Raw genomic sequence first — 23295 nt, forward strand, 5'->3', positions numbered from 1 at the left:
GACAAGTAGGGAAAAAAAAAGAAAAATGAAATTCTCACATACACAAACACAAAAAGGATGTGTGACATCCCATTTTTGCATTATGCAAAATCATTTGTATACCTATAAAGAGATTGTAACAATCAGTGAAAATGGCTAACACTAATAAAAACAGAAAAGACATAGAACTAGAAGTATCTCCTACAAACAACAGGACTCTTAAGGCAGGAACACTAGAAACATTCTTTTACAAATCAGATTGAAAACAAGGAATTCCACCATTACTGATGCAACGAGCATTGTTTTTAAAGTTGTGTTTGGTGCTGTAACACAAGAGACAAGTAAGATATAGCTATGGGAAAGGAATAGATTAAAAAGTATCCCTATTTGCTCATCTGAAGTGGTTGTATATCTTCCAAGTCTAAATATATTAGCTTTTAAAATTACTCTAATTAAAAGTAAAATAAAAGTGCTAAATGTTCAACAAACATTCAAATATCAATAACATCAAGTGAGGTAAAGGAGTTAAGGTCAATTAATAAAAGATCCCATTCATCAACAATAACCAAAATACTCAGGCATGAACTTAAAGGGTGAGGTGTATACCCTATATTTTAAAATCACTTTTACTGGAAGATACATATTGAAGACAGCTACCAAAAACAGCAATTTGGGCTATGTAATAGCTTGCCTTAAACAGTTCTTTCTAACGGTAATTAGTGGGACAGTGATCTATTGCAGCTGTTTATAACTCATGATAGGGAAACCTTACCAATAAAAAAAAAGCATAAATAAAAATAAAAACAAAAACACACAAAGTATTTTCTTGGAAGTTAGGAAAAAACATCTTGAATACATCCAGACACATACTACGTATCTGGGCAGTAAGATATCATAAAAATGTCATTTCTTCCTCAACCTATTTTCTAGATTTCATGTCATCCCAGTGAATATTTGAATAGACTTTTTCTTAAAAGTAATATAAATTTCAGCTGGAGTACTAAGAACTGGTCAAGAATATCCAAAATGTATTTTGGAAAAACAGAAATGTATTTAAGCTAGACCATTTCCATATAAACTTGTAGATAGCGACAATAACTCAACCCATGATTTTGTTTAAAAGTAGGAATATAGATCGTGGGAATAGGCTACAAAGCTCAGAAATAAATGTAAAAATTGTAAGATCAGATATCATAAACTAAGAAGGAACAAAAGAATTATTTCCTAAAAGAGGCTGAGGTAACAGACTTACCATATGGAAACATAACTTAATTCACATTTTACATTAAATATAAAAATTTAAGCTAATTAAGAAATTCATAGAAAAAGCTAACACTAAAAAACAGAAAATAGAAATGGGCATCAGATAATTGGAAGTATAATTTTCTTAGCTCTGAAGCAATGTAGTATGCAATAACAAAGGGAAAACATTCATATACTTGTCATTTAAAAATATACAACAAGAAAGATAACTAAAGCACAATTTAGGAAAACATTTGCAGCAGGCAAGTTATTCATTGCAAGATATTAAATTCAGGAGAAATTAAAAAGATAAACACCAGGCCACCAAAGAGTGGGCAAAAGCTTACATTCTCACAAGAGGAGGTTTAGAGAGTTAGACATAGTTAGGGGAATATGTTCAACTTCACTAGCTATCTAATAAATACAAATTAAAGTGATAAGATATGTTAACATCTGGCATTGGCAATGCCAATTAGTACAGCCTTTTTGGAGAGCAATTTGCTGTTCTGTTTCAAAAGTCATAAGTACATTCATTTTATTTGAAACGCTAATTCCAGGCTTTAAATTCTGAAGAAGTAACTTGAAAGAAGCAAAAATGTAAGCATGCAGATGTCATTTCAGTAGCTTTGTAGACTGAGAAACCTGGAAATAACCACACTGTTTGGCAATAAGCAGAATGGTTAAGTAAAATAAGGTCTGCCAACCTGCTAGAATGTTGTGCAGCAAGCTCTCTGGCTCTGGGGGAATTACCAGCTAATTGACATTCAAACTCTCTATTTCATTTGACTCTTTGTGTCTTCATTCTCTCTCTATCCAGCTTAGTTGGGGAAGGAGCTGTCAACCTGGTAAGGATTCCCCAGTCGGGTTTATTAAGCCAGGTGTCAGCTTTTTATCCCTACTTGCCTGGAATCCACACCCACACAAAAATACCTTCAGGTCCCTGGCTACACTCTCCTTCCACTGCACTTGGAAAAACTTGCTATTTTCAGGTCAGCTCCAACCTGGCTTCTGCTCCAGGGTTCCCTGTAACTGTTCTTGCTGAGGTCACTAGTGAACTCCTTGTAGCCTTCCAACAGACACTGTAAGTTCTCCTCTTACTTCGTCTGTTGGCTGTGTTCTTGAAACCTCCTCTCCCATTGCCCTCCCTCCCTTGGCACACCCTGTCCATGCTCTCTTCCTTCTCTCTGGCCATGCCTCAGCCTCCCTTGCTGGCTTCATCTCTCCTTGACTCTAAATACTGGAGTTGTTTTAGACCCGGTTTGGACTCTTCCTGTCTTTAGCTCTCTACTTTCTCTAAAGACCATTTTATCCACTCCCTGGTCTTCATATCTCATCTCTGTGTTCATTGTCTCCTTTATCTCTAGCCCAGATTGCTCCTCTGAGTTCCAGGCCCATATCTAACGTGACCTATCTCTTGATTATTACACAACTATCTTGAACTACAGTCAAACAAAATTGAAATCTTGCATTTTCCTCCCAAAGTCTGCCTCTCCCTCGGTATGTCACATCTCAGTACACGGTACTTCTTTCCATCCGTTTTCCTTACCCAAATCCTCCATATCCACATGCTCTACTTCTCGTCCTGCCCCATGCTACTGCTAAAGGGTATCCTGAATCTGTCCGTTCTTTCCTTCTCTACTGTACCATCCTAGTCCAGGCTTCTATCCCATCTTGGAGATCTCTTCACACCAGATGGCCATCCAGTTTCTGAAAGGTGACATCCCCATGTTTCTGCTAGACTATAAGCTCTTCGAGGGCAGGAACCACAGCTATTTTGTTCACTAAAGCACTTAACACCTTGCACCGCCCTTGGCGCATTTTAAGAGGTTGATAAATAGGGAACCAATAAATGCAATGATTATGGTTACGTAAAAGCCATGTGAGAATTGGAAGGAAATACGGAAAATTTGATTTCACAAGAATTTCTGATTCTGTTGTTATAGCATTTGAGTAATGAAATAAATTTAAGGCCTGTATGCATACAGGATAATATATGATCATGTGTTGAGATGTGTGTGCATCTGGGTCGAAGAAAGCAGCGTGAATGAGAGCTCAGCCATTTATTGGAGGTGAGCTAGTGGGAGTAGTCTGGGCTTCGTTGCTATGCTCTAGTCTGCTAGAGATGGTTGGACTTCAGTCTAGTTAAGGCTGGATTATAAGAACTTGCCTTCTCTGGCAAGTTTTTATGGCTGAGAAACAGAATGTTTTGAAAATGGAAAGATGGTGCTGACCCCAGGACTAGATTAGATGTAGCAAGCTGATTCAAGGACAACAGACAGCAGAGTTTGAAGCTGGCCATTTGGAAAGTCCAGGTGAAAGTCAGAAGTGTAACAGAAGATGAACACCTCCCAGGGTGTCTGGGACTATGGCTCTTCATCATAGCTGGCAAGTTACCACTTCCCCTGCTCCCGTCTTTCTAATGCTTAGCCCACCTTCCCACCAGATCCCCTTCATGGACCCGCTGCCAAAGGAGTCCACCACTGGTGTATTAATTCCTTGAATTTCCTTTTTTTCCCCTAACCTTCATTTTCTTTTTTTTTTTTAACTGAAATGCAATCACCTAACATTGTATAAATTTAAGATGTAAAATGGGTTAGTTTGATACATTGATCTATTGCCATACAATTACCACCGTAACATTAACTAACATCTCTATCCCATCACACTGTATTTCCTTTTTTGTGGTGGGATAATTTTCCTCTTTCAACATGAGAACTGGCTGCTTAGTTTGTTTAGATAATTCATTTGGGAAGAAGTTGCTTTAGGGGAAATTTCAAAGTTTTCTCTTTGTTTCCATCTGTGTACACACACATACATATAGCCTCCCACCCCCAAAACTCTGATTGTATGTTTGCCTGCAAATGAATCCTTAATTTTAAATAGATTTCATAGGTCTCCTTCCTTAACTATAATCTAATAACAGTACCAGTAAGAAATAAAGAAATGAAAAATGTATCTTAACACCCAGGAAATCAAGGTCCAACTTCTTAAATAAACCCTGGCCCAAACAGAAACAAATGGAAAAAAAAAAAATCACGTGTTTGGATGGGAATACTTAATATCACAAATATATCAGATCTCCTAAAACTGTTGCATATACTTAATACAATTCCAATTAAACTCATTGTCTCCCCACCCAGTTTGGGTAAGATAATCTTAAAATTTATATGGAAGAGCAATGTCTAGGAGATGCTAAGAAAATTATAAAAATAAAGATAGATATTTGCCTTTTCAGATGTTAAATATATTTAAAATCACAGTAGTAAAAGCTTGACATTAGGATAGAAGTAAATCAATAGATAATTGGAACAGGGCAGAATTCAGAAATAGATTCCAGATACATGGTAATTTAATATATGACAAAAGCAGTATTTCAGGTCAGTGAGAAAAGGAGGATATTTTTTAAGTAAGTGGTTATGACATAACTGATTAACCATCTGGATAAAAGTAAAGATGGACTCTTATCTCATACTATACTTAAAAATACCTTCCAGATAGGTTATAGATAGAAGTTAAAAAAAAAAAAAAACAAAGATGGTGGAACAATTTTATACTTGTCTATAAGCTAAAGTTTGGGAATAACTTTAAAACCAAGACAAAAACATGATGCCATAAAAACGTCGTGTGGGGTAAAAGATAACCACATGTACAAGTTGCAAGACAAAGAGATTAGGAGAAAACATGTGTCAGAAATATGACAGATAAGGATTAATATCTCTACAGAGCTCTCTTGAAAACTGATAAGAAAAATACACACAGAGCAGAAAAAAGGTCCGAGAATAGGAATATGAGATTCACAGAAGGGCAAAGCAAATAGTGGGTGAAACGTCTCTTTCTTTACATCACCGGTCTGAGAAGTTCTCCTTGTCTGGCATGTCAGAGGGTGAGTTCATGTAAGGCTCGAGGATGGATGGAGAGGGTACGGAAACAACGACATGGTTCCTGAATCTTCTTCTTTCCCACACAGACTACAGTGACTGTGGTGGGAAGCTTCCCTCCCAGGCGCGCGGAGTGGGAGTGCGCGGTGAAGAGCGCCGACACGGGCAGGCAGCTCTGCGGGGATAAAAGTCCAGCAAGCAAGCCCTGCACGTGCAGCATTCCCACGAGAGTGACCTACAAAGGTAGGTGGACTTTTGGCTGGTTTTTTTGTCTGTAAGTGAAGAAAGCAAGAGAACCTCCTGAACACAGATGGCCCAGGAAGCAAGTTGAATGGGAGGGAGTGTGTCTAGCCTCCCTCCCCCATAGACTCAGTCTTTGCCTACCTCCCGCTCTACCTACCCCCCTCCCCTTGGCTGCTCCCCTTGGCTCTCCCTCCTCCTAGGACTCCAGCATCCCCCCTTCCGTGTGAGTGGAGGATGACAGCAGAAGGGGGTGCTGGAGACACCCATGGGGTAAAGCTAGAGACCATTGGGCTGACCCTACCCAAAGGGCTCAGGTAATTCAGAGATCAGAAAAGCTGGGAACACCCTGGACAAGATGAGAAAATAGAACAGCTAATGTTCTATCATCTTAACATCATTGTATCCATTCAGAAAGGATGTATTTTTCGAATATCTACTATGGCCCAGCCACTGTGCTAGGTGCTGGGGATATGGTGACCGAAAGAGACAGCTGGGGGTGGAGACAAGTAGACGACTTGTTACAATGCGGTTGTGTGAATGCACAGACATCCGTGGGAAGTGGAGGAAAGGGGCACCTAACAACCTGGGTGGTGGCTGACGGAATGAGGAAATCTTCCTGGAGGATGAACAGAGGGGAGCCACAGAAAAGGGGGAAGAGCGTTCCAGGCAGAGACCAACTATTATGATGGCTAGTAAAAGAGTAAAGGCATTGTTTGAGGAGCCAAAAGAGGTTCTATGTGGTTCAGGCAAATGGGGTAGGGACAGATGGAAAGCAGAATGATAGAAAATAGACACCAAAGAAGGCACACAGTGTCTGGTATAAAGAGCCATTTACAATCAATAAATTTTTGATGAATGAATGAATGAGTGGCCTGTCACAGATGGAGGATGTCTAGAAGAGGAAAGGAGTGAGCTGTGAAAAATCAGATAGAAGGAAAGCCATTGGAGTGATCCCGGTGCGGGGGACCGTGAGAACGGGTGCCGAGACAGACAGGGATGGAGAGAAGTGGACAGATTCCAGAGATAGCTAGGAGTTATTGTGGACACACTGATGAATCTCCGTGGGCAAGAAAGACGAGAAGTAGGGTCACATGTTAGGCCTCCTAACATGGGACAAGATCATGATGGAATGGAGTTTTGGGGTGAGAGCTGGTGTTACTCAGTTAATCCCAAATCTCTCCGGAGGGAATTTAGTGCAACAGACCAGAGCCCCAAGCTTAAAATAATGCCTCTCAGCCTCTGGGCTCTTGGTGACTGTTTGGGATCAGATAGCTTGGAAAATGATTCCAGTTCTCCATTTTTCTTTGTTTACGCTATGCAGCCTTTGTGATATGCTTCTAGTTAATTTTGGTCATTACAATGCAGATCTTACGCATATATAAAATCTGTTTTTCAAGTATTCGTGATCACCTTGTAAAGCTCTTTGGTCGCGTTTACAGCTTCTATCCATTGCACCTGACCTCTGCTGCCTTTTTCTTGGAATGCCTTGCATATTCTCAGCCAGCAAACTCACTCCTGTCCCACCTCCTGTACTCACCCAGCTCGTGGTCATCGCCAAAGCCCTGTCCATGCCCTCACCCCTTTCATCAAATCCTGTTGCCCTTTTGCTCTAAAACATTGGAGGAAGAGTCACTTCCTTCATAACAGTCCAGGCTGTTCGGGCACCCCTCATAGTCCCCACAGGCACCCCCATCTTGGTAGGCAGGTGCTACATGGAACTCAGACCACTCATGGGCTGTTTCCTTGAGTGTGCGTCCTGTCATTGTTGGGTTTTTCCACCTAAGCCATTTAATCTCTCATAGAATCACTGTAAATGCTACCAGAGCAGAGATCAAATATATTCGTTTCCTTGGGATATTTCCCAGTAGTGTTTTGTGCAAGGCTGACATGAAGAAAAGTGCAACTTTTCCTGGTGTTCATCACTGAACCTTGTAGATTCCACTGAAATGTGTTTTCCCTGGCAGTCTTTCCATGCTTCCTGTCTGTATGTCCGTTCCACCAACATTTACAAGTGGCTGTGCCAATACTCTTGCCGTGAGGTCACTCCAGCCCTCAGACCTCCTGGTCTTTGCAGCCGGGGGTTATCCTTTCCCCATAACCACTTTATGTGGACAGAATTGTGTGTGGCATCCTGACTTTTAGAATGAATTCTACTGCTGTAGAGAAGTGTCTGAAGGTAAGGGTTCTCAGACTTTGGGAATCACACACTAATAAAAGTTCACGAAGAAAAGTAAGGGGTGCCAACCAACTTACGCCAACTTCTTATTTGGCCAAGTGAAGGCTTTTATTTTCAAAGGCTCATCCTCTGTCTCCATTAACTCAGAAAAGGAAGACAGTATCCTACCAACCAGATGACAGTGAAAAACTCAGAGAGGAGCACTGGTTCCTGGAAACAGTGGGCTTTGAGGGGGCCACTCCGGGCTGTGACACCCAGCCCCAGCTGTATACAGTCACGTCATGGGGGAACATTCCCCACCACAGAGTCCCAGAGGCTCTCGACATGTGTTACCTCAGGATATCAAGGAGCATGGCCCTGGGATCTGTTTTCATCTGTTTCTCAAGTGATTCTGACACACCATAGGGTTGGGGAGTCACTTTGGATACAATATAAAAGTTAAGGACATACATGAACGATGACATGTGTCCAATGCTGATTGAGCACGGTTTTTATCTTCCTTGTTACTTTATTCTTTTGAGGGGTTTCTACCCAGTGAGTATGTTTTCCAAAGCAAATAAGAGAACTTTCTATCATAGATTTGGCAACAGCGGACTCCAAGAGGCTCGTGGAAGCCGGCCCATGGGAGGCACACTTCGAGTCTGTTGGGCAAATATCGGTAGTGTGGATGTTGCTGAAGCTACAGGATTTTCGTCTCTAACATTCTGGTTAGCATGTTCTAGGCAGTTCTTGCTCGGTGACTTGTTTTATTCTTATGCTGTGGCCAATTACAAGCTGAGATAGTGATCCCGGGGAGAGGATGAGATGTAAATGGGCTGTAAAATGGCTTTTTCCTAGTGATTATCCATGGGAGGCTTGGAACGCGAGGTGGGCCCGGGTCTGTTTGGAGGCTTGTGCTGTGCACTTTGGCTGCCTGACGTGAATGGCCCACGGGAAGGAACCACATACTGATTGAAATGCTGGCAAGCAGCTGGCACAGCCCCACCCTCTATGCAAAGGAGGCAAAAATATTTATTTTTTGCATTTACAGCTTTGCTTGACGATAGCGGGACTCCACCGTAAATGACATTTTTTTCCCCTTTGCTCCAGATGTTTTGGTTGTCAATGTGACATTCTCCTTCGGTTCTTGGCGTTTATCAAAAAGATTCAACTTTACCAACTGCTCGTCATTAAGAGAGTAAGAATTTATTTGAAATTTAAATATTCTTTCATTGGTTTTAATTTATTTATTTGTTTTACACCTCCATCTCCTCCGTAAAGAACTCTTTTGTGGGGTAGAACTTTCTACAGTGCCTTTTGGAGCATGGCCTAACGGGAGATAGGGGGGCCCCTGAGCTAATAACCTGTCTCGTTCTAGCCCTAATAAGGAAGGTGAAGCAGCTGAGGAGAAAAACTGGGCGTAAGTGATCCTACCAACAGGGAAATACATTTTCCCCAGACCAAGAGGCGCCTTGGAGTGAGTCCAGGGAGGGGCTTCGGGGGAGGGGTGCTGCCACAATGTTCTCCCCTGATCTGAACGACAGCTTTGGGAACTTGAGTCAAGGAAGAGGGTGTGAGCATGAGGCAAGGGAAGTCATCAAGGAGGAGGACAAGATGAAATCTCTTTCATCGAAAGACCGTGTTAATTCCCACCCCCCACCGCCAACTTTTCATACCACTTTTGGCCGTGTTGGGCTACGTACCCCCCCTGAGGTAGGGCCACACCTCTCTCCTTGCTTCTAACGCAGAGAGAAGACAGGGAGGAAATGTGTTTCTCAGATTCCTGATTTTTCAGTTGAAAGATGGGTTGGAGGTTCCCATGGAAACAACAGGAAACTGTATTATTAGTGATTCTATAGTTCATTCAGTCGTTTGATTGACCGACTCTGTGGGTATCGAATGCGAGTTTCTTTTGGCCTGGCCTGAGAACCACTGTTGCTGGGGGTCAGGGGGGATGAGTTCAGGCTCAAAACAGAGTTGGAGGGCCTCTCTACTGCTAGCCGAACAGGAGTGCCGGGACCCCATTTTCACCACTGTGGCACTCTTAAAGAGGGATCAAGTTCGGTTATTTCTAATAAACTAGTTGCATTTGGGGAGGGGGAAGAAGCCAGACTTGGAACAGAAAGCCTCAGAAGTCTGTGAAAATGGGAAAAAAGGGGGGAGAGTTACAAAGAGTTTGATGGCTCAAAGAGAGCTGAAACATAAAGCAGGTACCCCTTCCCCCGTGTAGATGCCAGGAGGAAGGAGGTGACTGGCCCCCGTCCCACAACTAGGTCATTAAGAACCAGCTGCTCAGACCCGCAGTCCCCCCAGAGGGGGAGGATGCCCTGTCCTTGGTACCTACTTCCCTTAGAAAGGGGCTCAGTACAGGACCCGCTCCTGAGAGGCCGTGATGGGAATGCAAATCACAAGCCTGCTTCGAGCACACTTAGGTGGCTGGATACACACTTTCAGGGAGCCCGTATTTCCTTCTCCCATCGAAGCTGCCATTTCTCTAGATCAGAGTCACAGAACACTTTGGCTTTTTTTTTTTTTTTTGGAAGACCGTAAAATATGAAGCGTGTCCCCTCTCCCTGCACTGGCTGTCCCGAAATCCCGGCTGACCTCCTGCAGCTGTGTTTCCAGACCAACCTCAGTTTCTGTTTCTATTGTTCCTTCAACTCCGATTTTCCTATGACGAGCTTCTCAGCTCCTCTGCTGTTAATCCCCACGTGATAGGTTATTTGATAAGTAGTAGATGCAGTTCTTCCTTAATTTGATTAAAAGCAAATTCTGACACCCCCTTCCCTTTACTTGCCAGGCGATACTTACGGTCTTGCATCTTCGGGGCAGTTGAGGGGTGTTTCCACTCCAGCGAGTGAGATCACTCCAGCAGACGGGGAGGTCGGTCTCCAGAGGGGAACTTACCTGAGGGTGGACAAACAGCAGAACCAGAATCAGAAACAGAGCCTGTGGGTTCTTGTTATCTACCAGCGCAGCAAGTGATCCCGAGCTTCTGGTTTCCATAGCGATAGCCCTGCAGGTGTGATGACAGTCCATCAGCCCTGGGGGCTGCCCAGAGCAGGCACAAAGTCAGTGCTGTAGCCTAGCCTCAGAGGACTGTCCTCTCTCCCCCCTGGGGGGGTGTTCATCAGTCTGTCCAGGATTTGGGGTACCCCCCGTTTTTTAAATGCTTATACCCCGCATCACAGAGGGAATTTCTAGGTTACGGACGTTTTCCTAAATATGCAGGAATTAAGTTGGTTTTCCATGTTGCCAGATGCCCAGGGTGTATTGGAACTGGCTGTGCTTGGTGTAAAAGTGAGAGGAAGTGTATCCATCCCTTCACAGCTTGTGACCCTTCTGATTACAAGCGAAGCCAGGTAAAGTATCATTTTTTGGTGTCACAAGGTTTAACCAAAAAATAAATGTTTGTGGGACGCCTGGGTGGCTCAGTGGGTTAGGCCTCTGCCTTCGGTTCAGGTCATGATCTAAGGGTCCTGGGCTTGAGCCCCGCATCGGGCTCTCTGCTCAGCGGGGAGCCTGCTTCCTCTCTCTCTCTCTGTCTGCCTCTCTGCCTACTTGTGATCTCTCTGTCAAGTAAATAAAACCTTTAAAATAAATAAATAAATAAATGTTTGTGACCACCCAGTCCCAGTCTGTCTTTCGTGTTTGTTTCAAACTCTAAGTGTCCCATCTGTTTGGGTGTTGAAGGGCTATTCTTCATTCCAGGAGCACTGTCCAGTCGCTGTGGAGAAGCGGACACCACCCGAGACAGCAGGAGGAGGAAGAGTCCCAGAGAATAGGAGTAATAGGACCCATCCTGGCTTGCAGGTCAGACCCTGGTTTGGGACTTCTAATGGAAAAAAATTCCCCTTGTAAATGACAATAACAACTCCTCCCACTTTGAGTTCCTTTTGAAAATGCCCTGTTTTACTTTCCACCAAAATTCCCTTTTTTACCTTCGATTTTTAACCAAGTTTCAGTTAATTGGCTCAATACATCAAAGGCTGTGCACTCACATAAAAGAAATTAAAATTCCGTAATTATGAAAAATGATATTGTTCCAGTAGGAATAAAATCTTCAAGGTGACTTGGCAGCTCACTCTGGGGGAGTTAGAAGGAAGCAGAGAATGCACAGTACTGAGGGGATTTCAGTTCGAACCACACATTGTCGTGACTTTCCTGGGGGTTCCTGGGGTGAAGGGAGTCTATGCAAAATATACCAACTAACCTCCTTCAGATCACCTCTCTTTACTTTGCAGAGGTGATGGGACCCATAGTTAATTGTGTCAAAACAAAGAGTTGTGTCTTATGACATCCACTTTTCCCCCAAATATTCTTCATGGAAAAATATTTTCCATCGAATTTCCTTGGAAATTCCATGGATTTTATTCACAGCAAATCACCAAGTTCAACCAGCAGACATGTTTGAAAAGTAAGGATAGGACAATGTGAACGTGCTGGTGGTTGTGCCCAGTGGCTGACTTCACTGAGCCGACAGGAGTTAATTGAGCATGTACTAGGTGGTGACAAACAGAAAAGGATAGGTTCTTGCTCTTATGAATCTGGAGGTCTAGCAGGGGCGGATAAATTAAAACACAACATTTCTTTTTATAAAAAAAAAAAAAGACTTTGTTTTCTATTTCATGACTAATCTATGGCTTTGATTTATTCATTTGCTGTTATTTAAGGTCAAGTGCCAATATAGTAGATAAGTAGCACATTTTTCATCGCTACTGAAAAGTTGATAATAACTTCCGGTGAATAACTACCAGGCAGAGGGACTGTGAATCAAAATGGATTACGAAGTTAATTAAAGGCATTAGAAAGGCTTGGTATGCCAGTCTCTCCATATTTGAAGTCTTTGAGGTTTTATTAAGTGGTGGGCTACTACTCTTCTCTTCCCATTAGCTCATAGAACTAAGACAGAATGACAGCTATTTGGATCAAGAACGTAGTGGCTTCTTAAAAGAGTTAAATTTCTCTTTTGTTGCTGTTTTAATTGTTTCCTTCAGTTTTAGCAAGACACACCGAACAGAATTTACCATCTTTGCCACTTCTAAGTGTACAGTTAGTGGTTTTAAGGACACACACCCTCTTGTGGAACCATCGCCACATTCCCTCTCCAGAACAGATTTCACCTTGCAAAACTGAAACTTTATACCCATTAAAAAATAACTTCCCATTTTCTCTCTCCCCCTCCCTGCCCCCCTGCCAGTCCCTGGCAACCACCATTCTACTTCCTGTCTCTATGAATTTGATGACACTAGGTACTTCATCTAAGTGGAGTCATATAGGAACTGTCCTTTTGTTGACTTACTTCATTTAACATAATGTCTTCAAGGTTCATCCATATTATTAGCATGGAACACGATTTCTTCCCTCTTAAAGGTCGAAAAACATTCCACTCTGTGCATATAGTACATTTTGTTTATCCATTCATCTGTGGATGGACACTTGGGTTGCTTCTACTTTTTGGCGATTGTAAATAATGCTACTATAAACATGGGTGTACAGATACCTCTTGAAAACCCTGTTTTGATTCTTTTGGGAATATATCCAAAAGGGGACTTGCCAAATTGTATGATAATCCTATTTTTAATTTTGGGGGGATTGCCGTGCTATTTTTCATGGTGTTCTGCCATGTTACATTACCACCAATAGTGTACAAGCTTTCCAGTTTCTCCACATCCTTCTAACTCTTGTGATTTTTGTGGTTGTTTTTAATGGTCACCATTCTAAGTGGGTATAAGGTGGTATTTCATTGTGGATTTGAGTAATTTTCCCTAAAGGTTAGTGATACTGAGCATCTTTTCATGTGCTTATTGGCCATTTGTGTATCTTCTTTGGAGAAATGTCTGTTCAAGTTCTTTGCCCATTTTTCAATCAGGTTGTTTGTTGTTGTTGATTTATCAGAGTTCTTTATATATTCTGGATATCAACCCTTTATCAGATACATGATTTGCAAATGTTTTCTCCTATTCTACAGGTTGCCCTTTCATTCTGTGGATTGTAGACTTCGATGCACAGAAGTTCTTAATTTTGATGAAGTCCAGTTTTTCTTTCTTTTTTTTTTTTTTTAATTTTGTTGCCCATGCTTTTGGTGTCCTATCCAATCATTGCCAAATCCAATGTCATGAAGCTTTTTGCCCATGTTTTCTTCTAAGAGTCTTAAAGTTTTAATTCTTACTTTAGATCTTTGGTCCCTTTTTAGTTAATTTTCATATATGGCATAAAGTAAGGATCCAGCTTCATTCTTTTCCAGGTGGATATCCAGTTTTCCCAACACCACTTGTTGAAAGACTGGCTTTTTCCCATTTAACGGTCTTGGCACCCTTATCAAAAATCATTTCATCAGATATGCAAGGATTTCTTCTGGGCCATCTGTTCTGCTCTGCTGGTCTATATGTCTGTCTTTATACCCATCTCACACTGTTTTCATTACTGTAGCTTTGTAATAAGTTTTGAAATCACAAAGTGTGAGTCCTTCAACTTTATTTGTCTTTTTCAAGACTGTTCAGGAAAAAGTTAAATTTTATTTTGAGGTAATTATAGATTACACGTACTTTTAAGAAAATAATACAGAGAAATCTTCCATATCTTTTGCCCAGTTTCCATCAGCTGTAACATCTTGCAAAACCATCACACAATATCACAACCAAGAAATTGACAGGGATAACAGTCAAACACAGAACAGCTCTATCACCATACCCCCTTTCCTCCTCCCTCTCACTCCCCATTTCTAACCCCTCGCATCTACTAATCTGTTCTCCATTTCTATAATTTTATAATTTCAAGGAGTCTGTATAAATGGAATCATCCTGACATGCCCCTTTGGGATTGGCCTTTTTAACTCAACATAATTCTCTGGAAATTCATCCAAGTTCTTTTGCAGATCAATAGTGTGTTCCTTTTTTATTGCTGAGTGGTAATCCAGGCAATGACTTTTAAAATTTCTTCTATATTAGTGTCTTCCTGTGCCTTTTGACCTTTGACACTGGGCTGTTAAAAGAACTGGCTAGGTTACAAAGAGGGCAGAGCAAGGCTGAACACAGCTGGGAGCCCAGGCCCATCTCTAGGGCTGCTATGTGAATGACCCTTCTTAGTTTGGAGAAAGGTATTTTGTTGATACTGGAATGTTTCCTTTAAATATATGGCTCAGAGCAGAATTTCAATTTAGGATCATAGGGAATGGCATAGTATTGGTCACAGGAGGGATTTCTCCTGCTCTGCCATATACGACTGTCTTTTGTTATCCTGGGGATGTGTAACCCCACGTTTCCAGTTTGGGTCCTGTGTTGGCCTTGATTGAAGTACTGAACGCTTTTCATAGCAGAGAAGCCACTGAGAGCTCTCCCTCCATACATCTTTCTGCGTCACCCCTGTACCGAGTGTTTCCCGTGGGCCGGGCGCTGGAGACAGGAGATGGCAACGGTGCAGACATGTTCTTTGGCTTCATGACGCTGAGCTAGAGTTGACGCTTCCTACAGGTGTCGTTTTGAGCATCTGGTCGATGCCATTATATCGAGCTTCGTAGCTGTAATGAGGAGGGCACAAATGAATCCAGCACATGTCTTGCCATCAGATTCAAGAATCTTGTACATGAGTACATAAGAAAGAATATAAAATAAAAATATTAGCATAGGAGAAGCACCAGAAAGTATGCCAACTCAGAGAGCCTGGCTGTGCCCACAGCCTTGGCTCAGTTGTTCCTGTTTATTGATGCCCAGTGCCTGGCAGCTGAAAGCACTGAATCAGCATGGTTGGTGAAGGTTTTGATGGACAGATGGATTGATGGACAGAGATGGAACTTCAGCCAACCGCTGAGGGACGAAACACATGGAGACGGAGGACTGAGTGTTTTAAACAGAGTGGCTAGCATTAGCAAAAGCATAATGGGTCACCAGAAAATTCCAGGGCATCCATACCTGGGGTCCAGGAGACCCCAAGTAATTCAGTGTGACCAGAGATGGGGGCAGGAAATCCTGGGACACGGGGCTGACATGACCCAGTAGCCGGCATTTGTGGGGCCTTCCACACCAGGCCGAGGAGCCTGGCTTTTGTTCTTCAACAGCCGCAGAATGCTACTCGAGACATTTATCTTTTAAGCTGGGAATTGGCTCATCCACGGATGTGGCACTTAGGAGACAGGGTTCCTGGTTCAGGCTCGGGTTGGACCTCCTGCCGTCATGCTGGTCCACGCACCTATCCCCAGTCCCTTTACCTGAGCTACAAATACGGTCATTTATCGGGGAGGGGACTGCCTTAAGGAAAGGCATCACCACAACAGGGAAGTGAACTCAAAACCCTATGTTTGCCCTTTGGATGAGAAGTGTTTTCAGCTGTAGAAGCCAGTCTCTCCCAGAGGGTTGGCCCCGGGGACCCTGCATTCACTTCTCTTCCTTTTCTTAACAGTCTTCCACCTGCTGAGAGAAGCGCTGGCTGCTTCTCCCTTTCCTGTTCTCAAGGAAAGGTTGTGAAGGTCTGATGTGATACGATGTTGTTCTAATATTTGCTACTCTGCGCCGTCTGCTTATCTCGGTCGGGTGGAAACACGCCCTAAAGCCATGGCTCCTGCTCCCGAGCATTCACCTACATTCCCCGTGTTCTTTCTTTGTCTTCCTCACCCCTCCTTTTCCCGTCCTCTGCCACTTCTGAACATGCATCCTAATTTCTCACAGGCAATCCGAATCGACTCCTTCACAGATCTTGCCTTTAGCAGCGAGATGAAGTTTAAGACCTACCTTGTTGCGTGGCTTCTGTGGGCGTAGCAGTGGGCTCCGTGCCGTTGAAGGCACCGGCAAGCGTTCATTGATCCAGTCATTCAAAATGTGTTTATTGAGCACAGGGGGGCAAAACATGTGCCTTCAAGGAACTTGCATTGCAGCACTTACAATATATTGGAGGAAATAAAATCCATTTTCGTGAAGCAGTTCAGTGCGTGCAACAGAAGAAGGAATAAGAAGGACCGCCAGGCTGTACTAGCTTGCACGGTGGTGACCCACAGTTGCTGAGCCTGTGCTGTGTCCTGAACTCAGAGTAGCTCTTGACGTGAGCTCACAGTGTCCCCATTTTACAGACAGAGAGCTCTTGGCGTGCGGAGGATAGGTAGCTAGTAAATGATAGTCAAGAGCTCTGAACACAGGCAGTCTGACGCTGGAGCCTGCAGTTTTAACCACTACTCTACTCTGTAGGACCTCGAAGGATGGAAACAAGCATGAAATGATTTCGTGTTCATGATAAGAGTCAGTCTGGAGGGAAGAAAACTAACACTGGCTTCTCTTGGCATTTAACTGGCAGAGCCTGGCCCGTCCTGGCCCGTCCATGGCACAAACATGGGTTGAAGACCTCCAGCCAGGGCCAGGGGGGTATCAGCCTCCGAGCCCCCAGAGAGGGGAGGCTGGGGTGTGGTGAGAGTGGAGGGAGCAGACCCCAGCAAGACTGGTATCTTCTCCAGGACCAGGAGAACCAAAGAGGCCCAAGGTGGAAAACTGAGGCCCAGAGGAGACTGGAGTGGCACGAGCGTCATGCTGGAGTCGAAACCCAGCAGAGGGGTGGATTTGGACAGGTTGGGTCTAATTTACAGTCAGGCCTCTCTCCAGGAGCAGAGCTGCCCACCCTGGTCCTGGAGTCCCAGTCACCCAAGCCAGTTCTGAGCTGCCACACTCAGAAGGTTAGCGGCCAAGAGTGACTACTGTGCGGAGTGGCCTTGGTAGCCCCTCCTGGGGCCGTATCAGCCTCCCCGTAGAGTCCCCATGTCAGAGAAGCGAGCCTTGATCTCCTAGCCCAGGACCTTGGTCTGTCATCTTCTGTTCTATCTCAGTTGTCATTCTGACTCTTGGTATGTCCCAGGACCCACTGGAGATTGGAGGTTACATCCCAAGTTTCCTGGGGCCTGTCCCAGGGCTGCCGGGAGGGAGCGTGACTTCGTTGTTCTCTCTTGTGCTCTCCTTTTGCTTTGGCGGGACTGTATTTTCTTTCAGGATCTCACCTCCTTTTATACCTCCCCATTCCCGCTGCCGGTCACCGCTTTTTTTCAGTTTCTCCATTTCATGAATACATTACTTCTGTCCTTCCCAGTCATTAATAAAGATGTTAAATAATTCTGAACCAAATATTCACCCCTGTCGAGCCCTACAGGACATTTTCCTTTAATTAGTTGTGCTACCTTTCATCTCTCTAATGTCCTTTGGTTTCAGATTTCCAGCTGGTTTTGAATCCATGTGACTTTTCATCCAGTCCTGTTTGAACTAATTTCGCCAGTGAAACTCTGAGAGATGTTTTTCTGAGCGTCGATTTGGGTCCAGGCCTACAGAGAGCTTTGCTATATTCAGATTTTTTTAAAACAGATTAATAGAGTACAATTTGGTCTTAATAAATGGAGCCTTCGTAATGCACCTCTTTCCAGTGTTCTTTTCAATCATGGCAGTAGTTTCTCCATTAATGTCACGGTAATTTGAATTGTGTTGACGTCAGACTTCACAAAACGTACTCTGTCAGAAGCGACCCTCTCAGACCTTTCCAGAGATAGCTATTCTTAAGGGCTGTGCTGTTTCCAATATTCCACAGTGACTTCGTTTTAAGAAAATAAAAACAAATGGGGATTCTGTAATCCCCTAATTAACCAGTTTCTAATGTGCTTTCATATACAAAATGGGGAGTAATTTAAACCGGTGAGTGACCAGAGTTCATAGTGTTTTATTAAATAATTTAAACTTGGGCAGCCATTCAAAAAGCATTCTTCTGTCTTTAAAATGTAACTGACAAGAAGTGGACTGTTCCGAGGTTAATTGCCGAACAACGCGGGTTGTGAAGGTTACTGTCATGGGTATTTAGATTTGGCGTATGGAAATCCTTGGTCCTAAGACGAGGGTGGAGTCCTACTGTATGTCTGGAAGAAAGCATCTCTTTATATCAAACTAGATTCTGTTTTTAAATTAACCCGTTCTGTGTGTCAGCTCGGGGGGCCCACGACTTCCTACCAGGCTGTGAGATTAACTCTTGATTAAAATATAAAAATAGGTTTAAAGTAAATGTGTGAAACATTTGTCGGGAGGTCATTCTTTGCCTTCTGTCTGTACAGGATTTTTAAAACCTTTATTAGTAAAAATAGAAAATGTTATATTTCTAAGAATTGTTACAGCCCCATGGTACAGCTGTACAGCTACCCCCATTTTTTTTTTATACCTGCACAGTGTATTCGATGAGGTCCTCTTGCTAGCTCTTTAACTCACTTATTAAGAGAGGTTCTCAAAGCAAACAAAGGGCAACTAATCTGACCCTCTTTGCAAACAGACTAGAAGCATCTGCTTTCAGGAGATAGACCGGGGCTGGATTTCATCCTACACTGCCGATGGAAACTTCTCGAAACAATAAGGTTTAAAAATAAAATCCTTTTGAAGTAGCAGGGCTCTCTCTGCTCAGGGAGAAATAAAAAGTTAATAAGGCAATGTGGTGGGTCCTCCGATGGCATTTGCAGAACTGTTTAAGGAGCAAAATACAACCCCCGAAAATATTTTTTTTTTTACATTAGTTATAAGGTTCTTTTTATCCTCTCCCAAGGGTAGAGAAGTAGCATTTCTTTGGGGTGTGTGAGACTCTGGTTGGAGCAGATATCCCAGTATAAATACAGGAATCCAGAAGGGCTGTCCAGAAAGAAACGTGGAGATCGTGGCAGACTTGGGCAAAAATGTGAGTCTTTGTTGGGATTAACATATAACAAAACACAGGCTATCTTGCCACCCTAAGGTGGCAGCGGATTTCCCCCGTGCAAGGGCTGGCATGTTTCTTCTCCAAAGAGCCAGATGGTGTAAGGTTTAGGCTTCGTGAGCTCCGCGGTTTCTGCCACAGCTACTCCCCACTGTAGCGCGAAGCAGCCACGGGCGAGCCATCAATGAATGGGGTGGACACTAAAATCGGCATTTCATGTATTTTCACATGTCATGGAACATTATTACTTCTTTGACATTTCTTTCATGGGCCATACAAAGGCAGGTAATGGGCTGGATTTGGCTTGCTACAGGCAGATCCACTAGGCAGCCAACTCCTGCTCTGGTGCCCACAGAGATCATATGCCCCCATGACACCTGCTGCTGTTCTGGGGACCCCTACCTGCTCAATACATATGCGTTCACTTAGCTGTCACCGTGTCAGAGTGAAGAGTAAGCCTTTAGCCATAGAGCACACACTTGACATTTGCAAGGGATTTATCTTGAAGTCTTTGCTAATCCCCCTACTCCAAGTACCACTCCTGCAGCTAATTTCCCCCATAAAGTGCAGTCAAGTATAACAGAGTAATTAAAGTGACCCTTTCAGACCCTTCGTGATTCTATAAATATGGGGCAAAAGTCCTCTACTAAGTGATTAAAATAAATTCTGCCATGGAAATCAATTCTCTGTCACATGACATCATTGCTGGGATGACACGAACGATGAATTTACCTCAACCCACAGAACCAATCCATAGTGCTAATGAGTGTTAGTGATTGCTCTGCCATATAGCACCTGTGTTTGCCGAGGAGCAGAATCACACCTCCCTCTCAGCAGGAGGCTTCGTGAGAACAGCCCCACAAGTCCACTGTGACAAGTCCTGTTCCCCGCTCCTTTATAGGTGGGAACCTATAAAGGAGCGGGGAACAGGAGGCTACTTCAGGAAGCAGGTGGTAGACAGGTGTTGGGCGTGACTGATGCTCTCCCAGTGCCATTGGTGGCCTCTTCCTGGATTGGGTCCTCCACATGGATACACTGGCATTGATGGCTTAGCCAAATTTCACATGACTCCGTGTCTCTAGCCCTGGAGGTTGTTTTCAAACATCAACTGTGCGAGTATGAAATGCTGTCATGCTAGAGATCTGCTGTACTTTATATCGGCCAGAATCAGAATTTTCTGTCCTGTTCTGATCACCCTGTCATAGAAGAACACAGACACGCGGGAAATAGTCTATATGAAAGACGACAAAATGATTAAAATGATAGATGGTAGCATCTGTAGGAGAAAAGTGAAAGAAATCAGAATTGTCTCATCTTTGAAAGGGAAAGTGATTCTGCCATCAAATGAAGGCCTTGTTCTTTTAAGGAGAATTTGTCATTTTTTTTCCTTACCTGTGTGGAACCCTTCCGTTTTTTTAGATTTTATTTATTTATTTATTTATTCATTCATTTATTTGAGAGAGAGAGAAAGAGAGCATGAGTGAGGGGAGAGGGAGAGAGAGAATCCCAAGCAGACTCTATGCTGAGTGCAGAGTTTGACATGGGGCTCCATCCCATGACCCCAAGATTGTGACCTGACCCAAAACCAAGAGTCAGATTTTTTAGGAAATTTTGATTAGACATTGCAAACAGAGAAGTAAAGTGTCTATGCGTACATGAATGGGTACCATGGAGAAGACACAATTGACCACACCAGTTTGGCTTCTGACTATTGGATATTAGGTGGCGGATTGGGTTGATTTTCAAATAGCCCAACTGAGACAAACAAAAAATAGGCACTGCTTTCTAGGGAATTAAATTTATCCAGAATGACATTTATTCCAGTTTAATGATAACGCTTCTTGGCCTAGCTTCAGCGGACACCTTGTCTTTCCTTTCATGTTGTTGGATGGGGAGCCGTAAGGCACTGAGCATTTGCAAGACTCTGATGAGATCTCACCCTTCAGACAGAATGTCAGACTCTTCAACTGTATTTTCAACTGTCTTGTGAGACGAAGACTAATTGGTTTGACCTCATGCTGTCGCATGTTGAGAGACATGAATCTTCGGCACTCTTCCTTGAATTCATTGATTTCATTAAACACTGTCTGCTTGTGTTTGCAAAATGTCGTAATTTCCCAGTGATTTCTTCGAACAGCAGCACATAAACAGATTTTTTGGAACAATGCCATTTCTTAGCTTTGATCTTGTGTGTGAATCTTTATTTCCAACAGGTCTTTTACATTAAGTCCATTGAGCCACGGAAGATATCGACTTTAGGGAAAAGCAATGTGATCGTCACGGGGGCAAACTTTACCCAGGCATCCAAAATTACTATGATCCTGAAAGGAACCAGTACTTGCGAGAAGGATGTGTGAGTTGACATAATAGTCATTTATCCTTGATAATATAGTAAAAAGCTCAACCTTATGCCAGAGGCATATCATTGTGATTACGATCTTCTCAGAGTATTGCCATGTGCCAAAATTGGCCATTGGTCTGCATATTGGATAAGACATAATTTCAAGAAGGAGAATAATTTAAACACCACATTTGAAGTTAATTGTGAGAGAATCTGTTCCTTCTTACCCCCCAAAACCTCAGAACCCACTAATGTTAGGGCCTTGCCTATTTGAGGTCTTAATCCATATCCATTAATAAAATCAAGTATTTTGGATAACAAACATGATCTTGAAAATGATCCCCTTAGGAAATCAGTTGCATTCTTAGGAATTTGATGATAAAATAGAACAGCTCTTCCAATGTATCACCCAAAGTTGAAAAATGAAGCTTCCTGATCTGTTTTATTTGTTATAGCCTTCTCTTCATTGGATTGGTGTCAGGCTACATGAATGAAATGGAACATATGTTAGTAGTTAAAGAAAAAAAGACCAAACTCCCCAACACAGATATCTGGTCAGTGTACCATTTGAACATCATTATTTCTGGGATTTCTTTTCCCCTAACTCATCCTTTCAGTGAAACTTTGAGAGAGAAAAGAATTTTTCAGTGTCTCCCCAACATTCTTGTGCAAATGTTACCCCCCAAGAGAGAAATCATAATAATAACTCAATAGATAATTTGAGTTTTCTGCTTGTTAGCTTTTATAACTTTGAGTTAATTTGAAGTAAAAGACATCCACAATCTCTATGAAGTATAACACCGAGCTTGTTCGCATCGTGGAAATGCATAGGAGCCAACGTGTTGAAGCATGATGTTTTGTTTTTTAACTACTACAACAGATTTGTATGGCATTTTAATCTGCCATACTTATTTACTGAATTTTCTGTTTTAATTCATTTGCTGCATATCACGGCCATCCTCTTCCCCCTCCCCGCAGTAAATTTGGGATGTCTGTCATCTTGATGGAGAAAGCTGTTTGTGGGAGGCTCTGCTGTTTACCAGAATTATCAAGCACACATTAACGGCTATATCTATGCGGCATAGGCATTTTTGTGCCGTTGATCCTGGCTAAATACCTTATTGCAAAAATCTTTCATTTTGTGTAGCAAAATCTGTGAAGTTAGACACCTGTGTGTTCACCGAAAGGCAATCATCGTCACTGGAAAATAAGTCAGTGTTCAGAGCATTACCCTATTTTTGACTCTTTATGCTCTCATTTCAATTCCGAATGTGTCTTGAGATACTGCAGTTATTAAATTAAATGACTCTGAGGCCTTTCTGCGTGTAGCATTTCAGTAACCACATCAGAGTGGTGAACCCAAGTTCACGAGGAGTAAACATAATACCCAGTTAATCCTATATGGGAGTTCATGCCATAATCCCTAACTCTTTTACTATGGTATTTTTCAAATTCCTAATTATTCTGAAGGGAAAAAAATACAAGAATAATAGCAGAATGACCCACATGTCCGCCTGTCTCCTTCCAAAATTTGTAAACAAGTCTGGATTTTAATGATCAGCCATTTGACGATGAATTTCCTAGAGCTCGGCTCTGAATATAAAGCTTAGAATGTAAATCCGAGGTAGGGTGAATGCACACTGACTCAGTTGCTTTTTGAATTTGCCTTCTTGTTAGGATCTGTTATTACTACCTACAGGATATGTGTGTAAGCGCTAATAATCGTGCACATATCATCTAGTGTCGATAAAGTCACATGTAGCCAG

The 23295-nt window shown here is 42.7% G+C and overlaps 1 protein-coding gene across 2 annotated transcripts in view; it reads left to right on the forward strand.

Annotated features, from left to right (window-relative positions):
* The window catches only part of PLXNC1 (plexin C1), a 141333-nt gene that overhangs the window by 56631 nt on the left and 61407 nt on the right, over positions 1-23295 (forward strand). For both annotated transcript variants that reach the window (XM_032874229.1, XM_032874228.1), the window contains exons 6-10: positions 5189-5342; positions 8608-8695; positions 10757-10859; positions 11209-11310; positions 21402-21541. In XM_032874229.1, coding sequence (XP_032730120.1) covers positions 5189-5342; positions 8608-8695; positions 10757-10859; positions 11209-11310; positions 21402-21541 — 587 coding nt within the window. The remainder of the gene's footprint in view (positions 1-5188; positions 5343-8607; positions 8696-10756; positions 10860-11208; positions 11311-21401; positions 21542-23295) is intronic.

Source organism: Lontra canadensis, unplaced genomic scaffold (genome assembly GCF_010015895.1).
Source record: "Lontra canadensis isolate GAN:19392208 unplaced genomic scaffold, GSC_riverotter_1.0 scaffold52, whole genome shotgun sequence".
NCBI classification, from domain to species: domain Eukaryota; kingdom Metazoa; phylum Chordata; class Mammalia; order Carnivora; family Mustelidae; genus Lontra; species Lontra canadensis.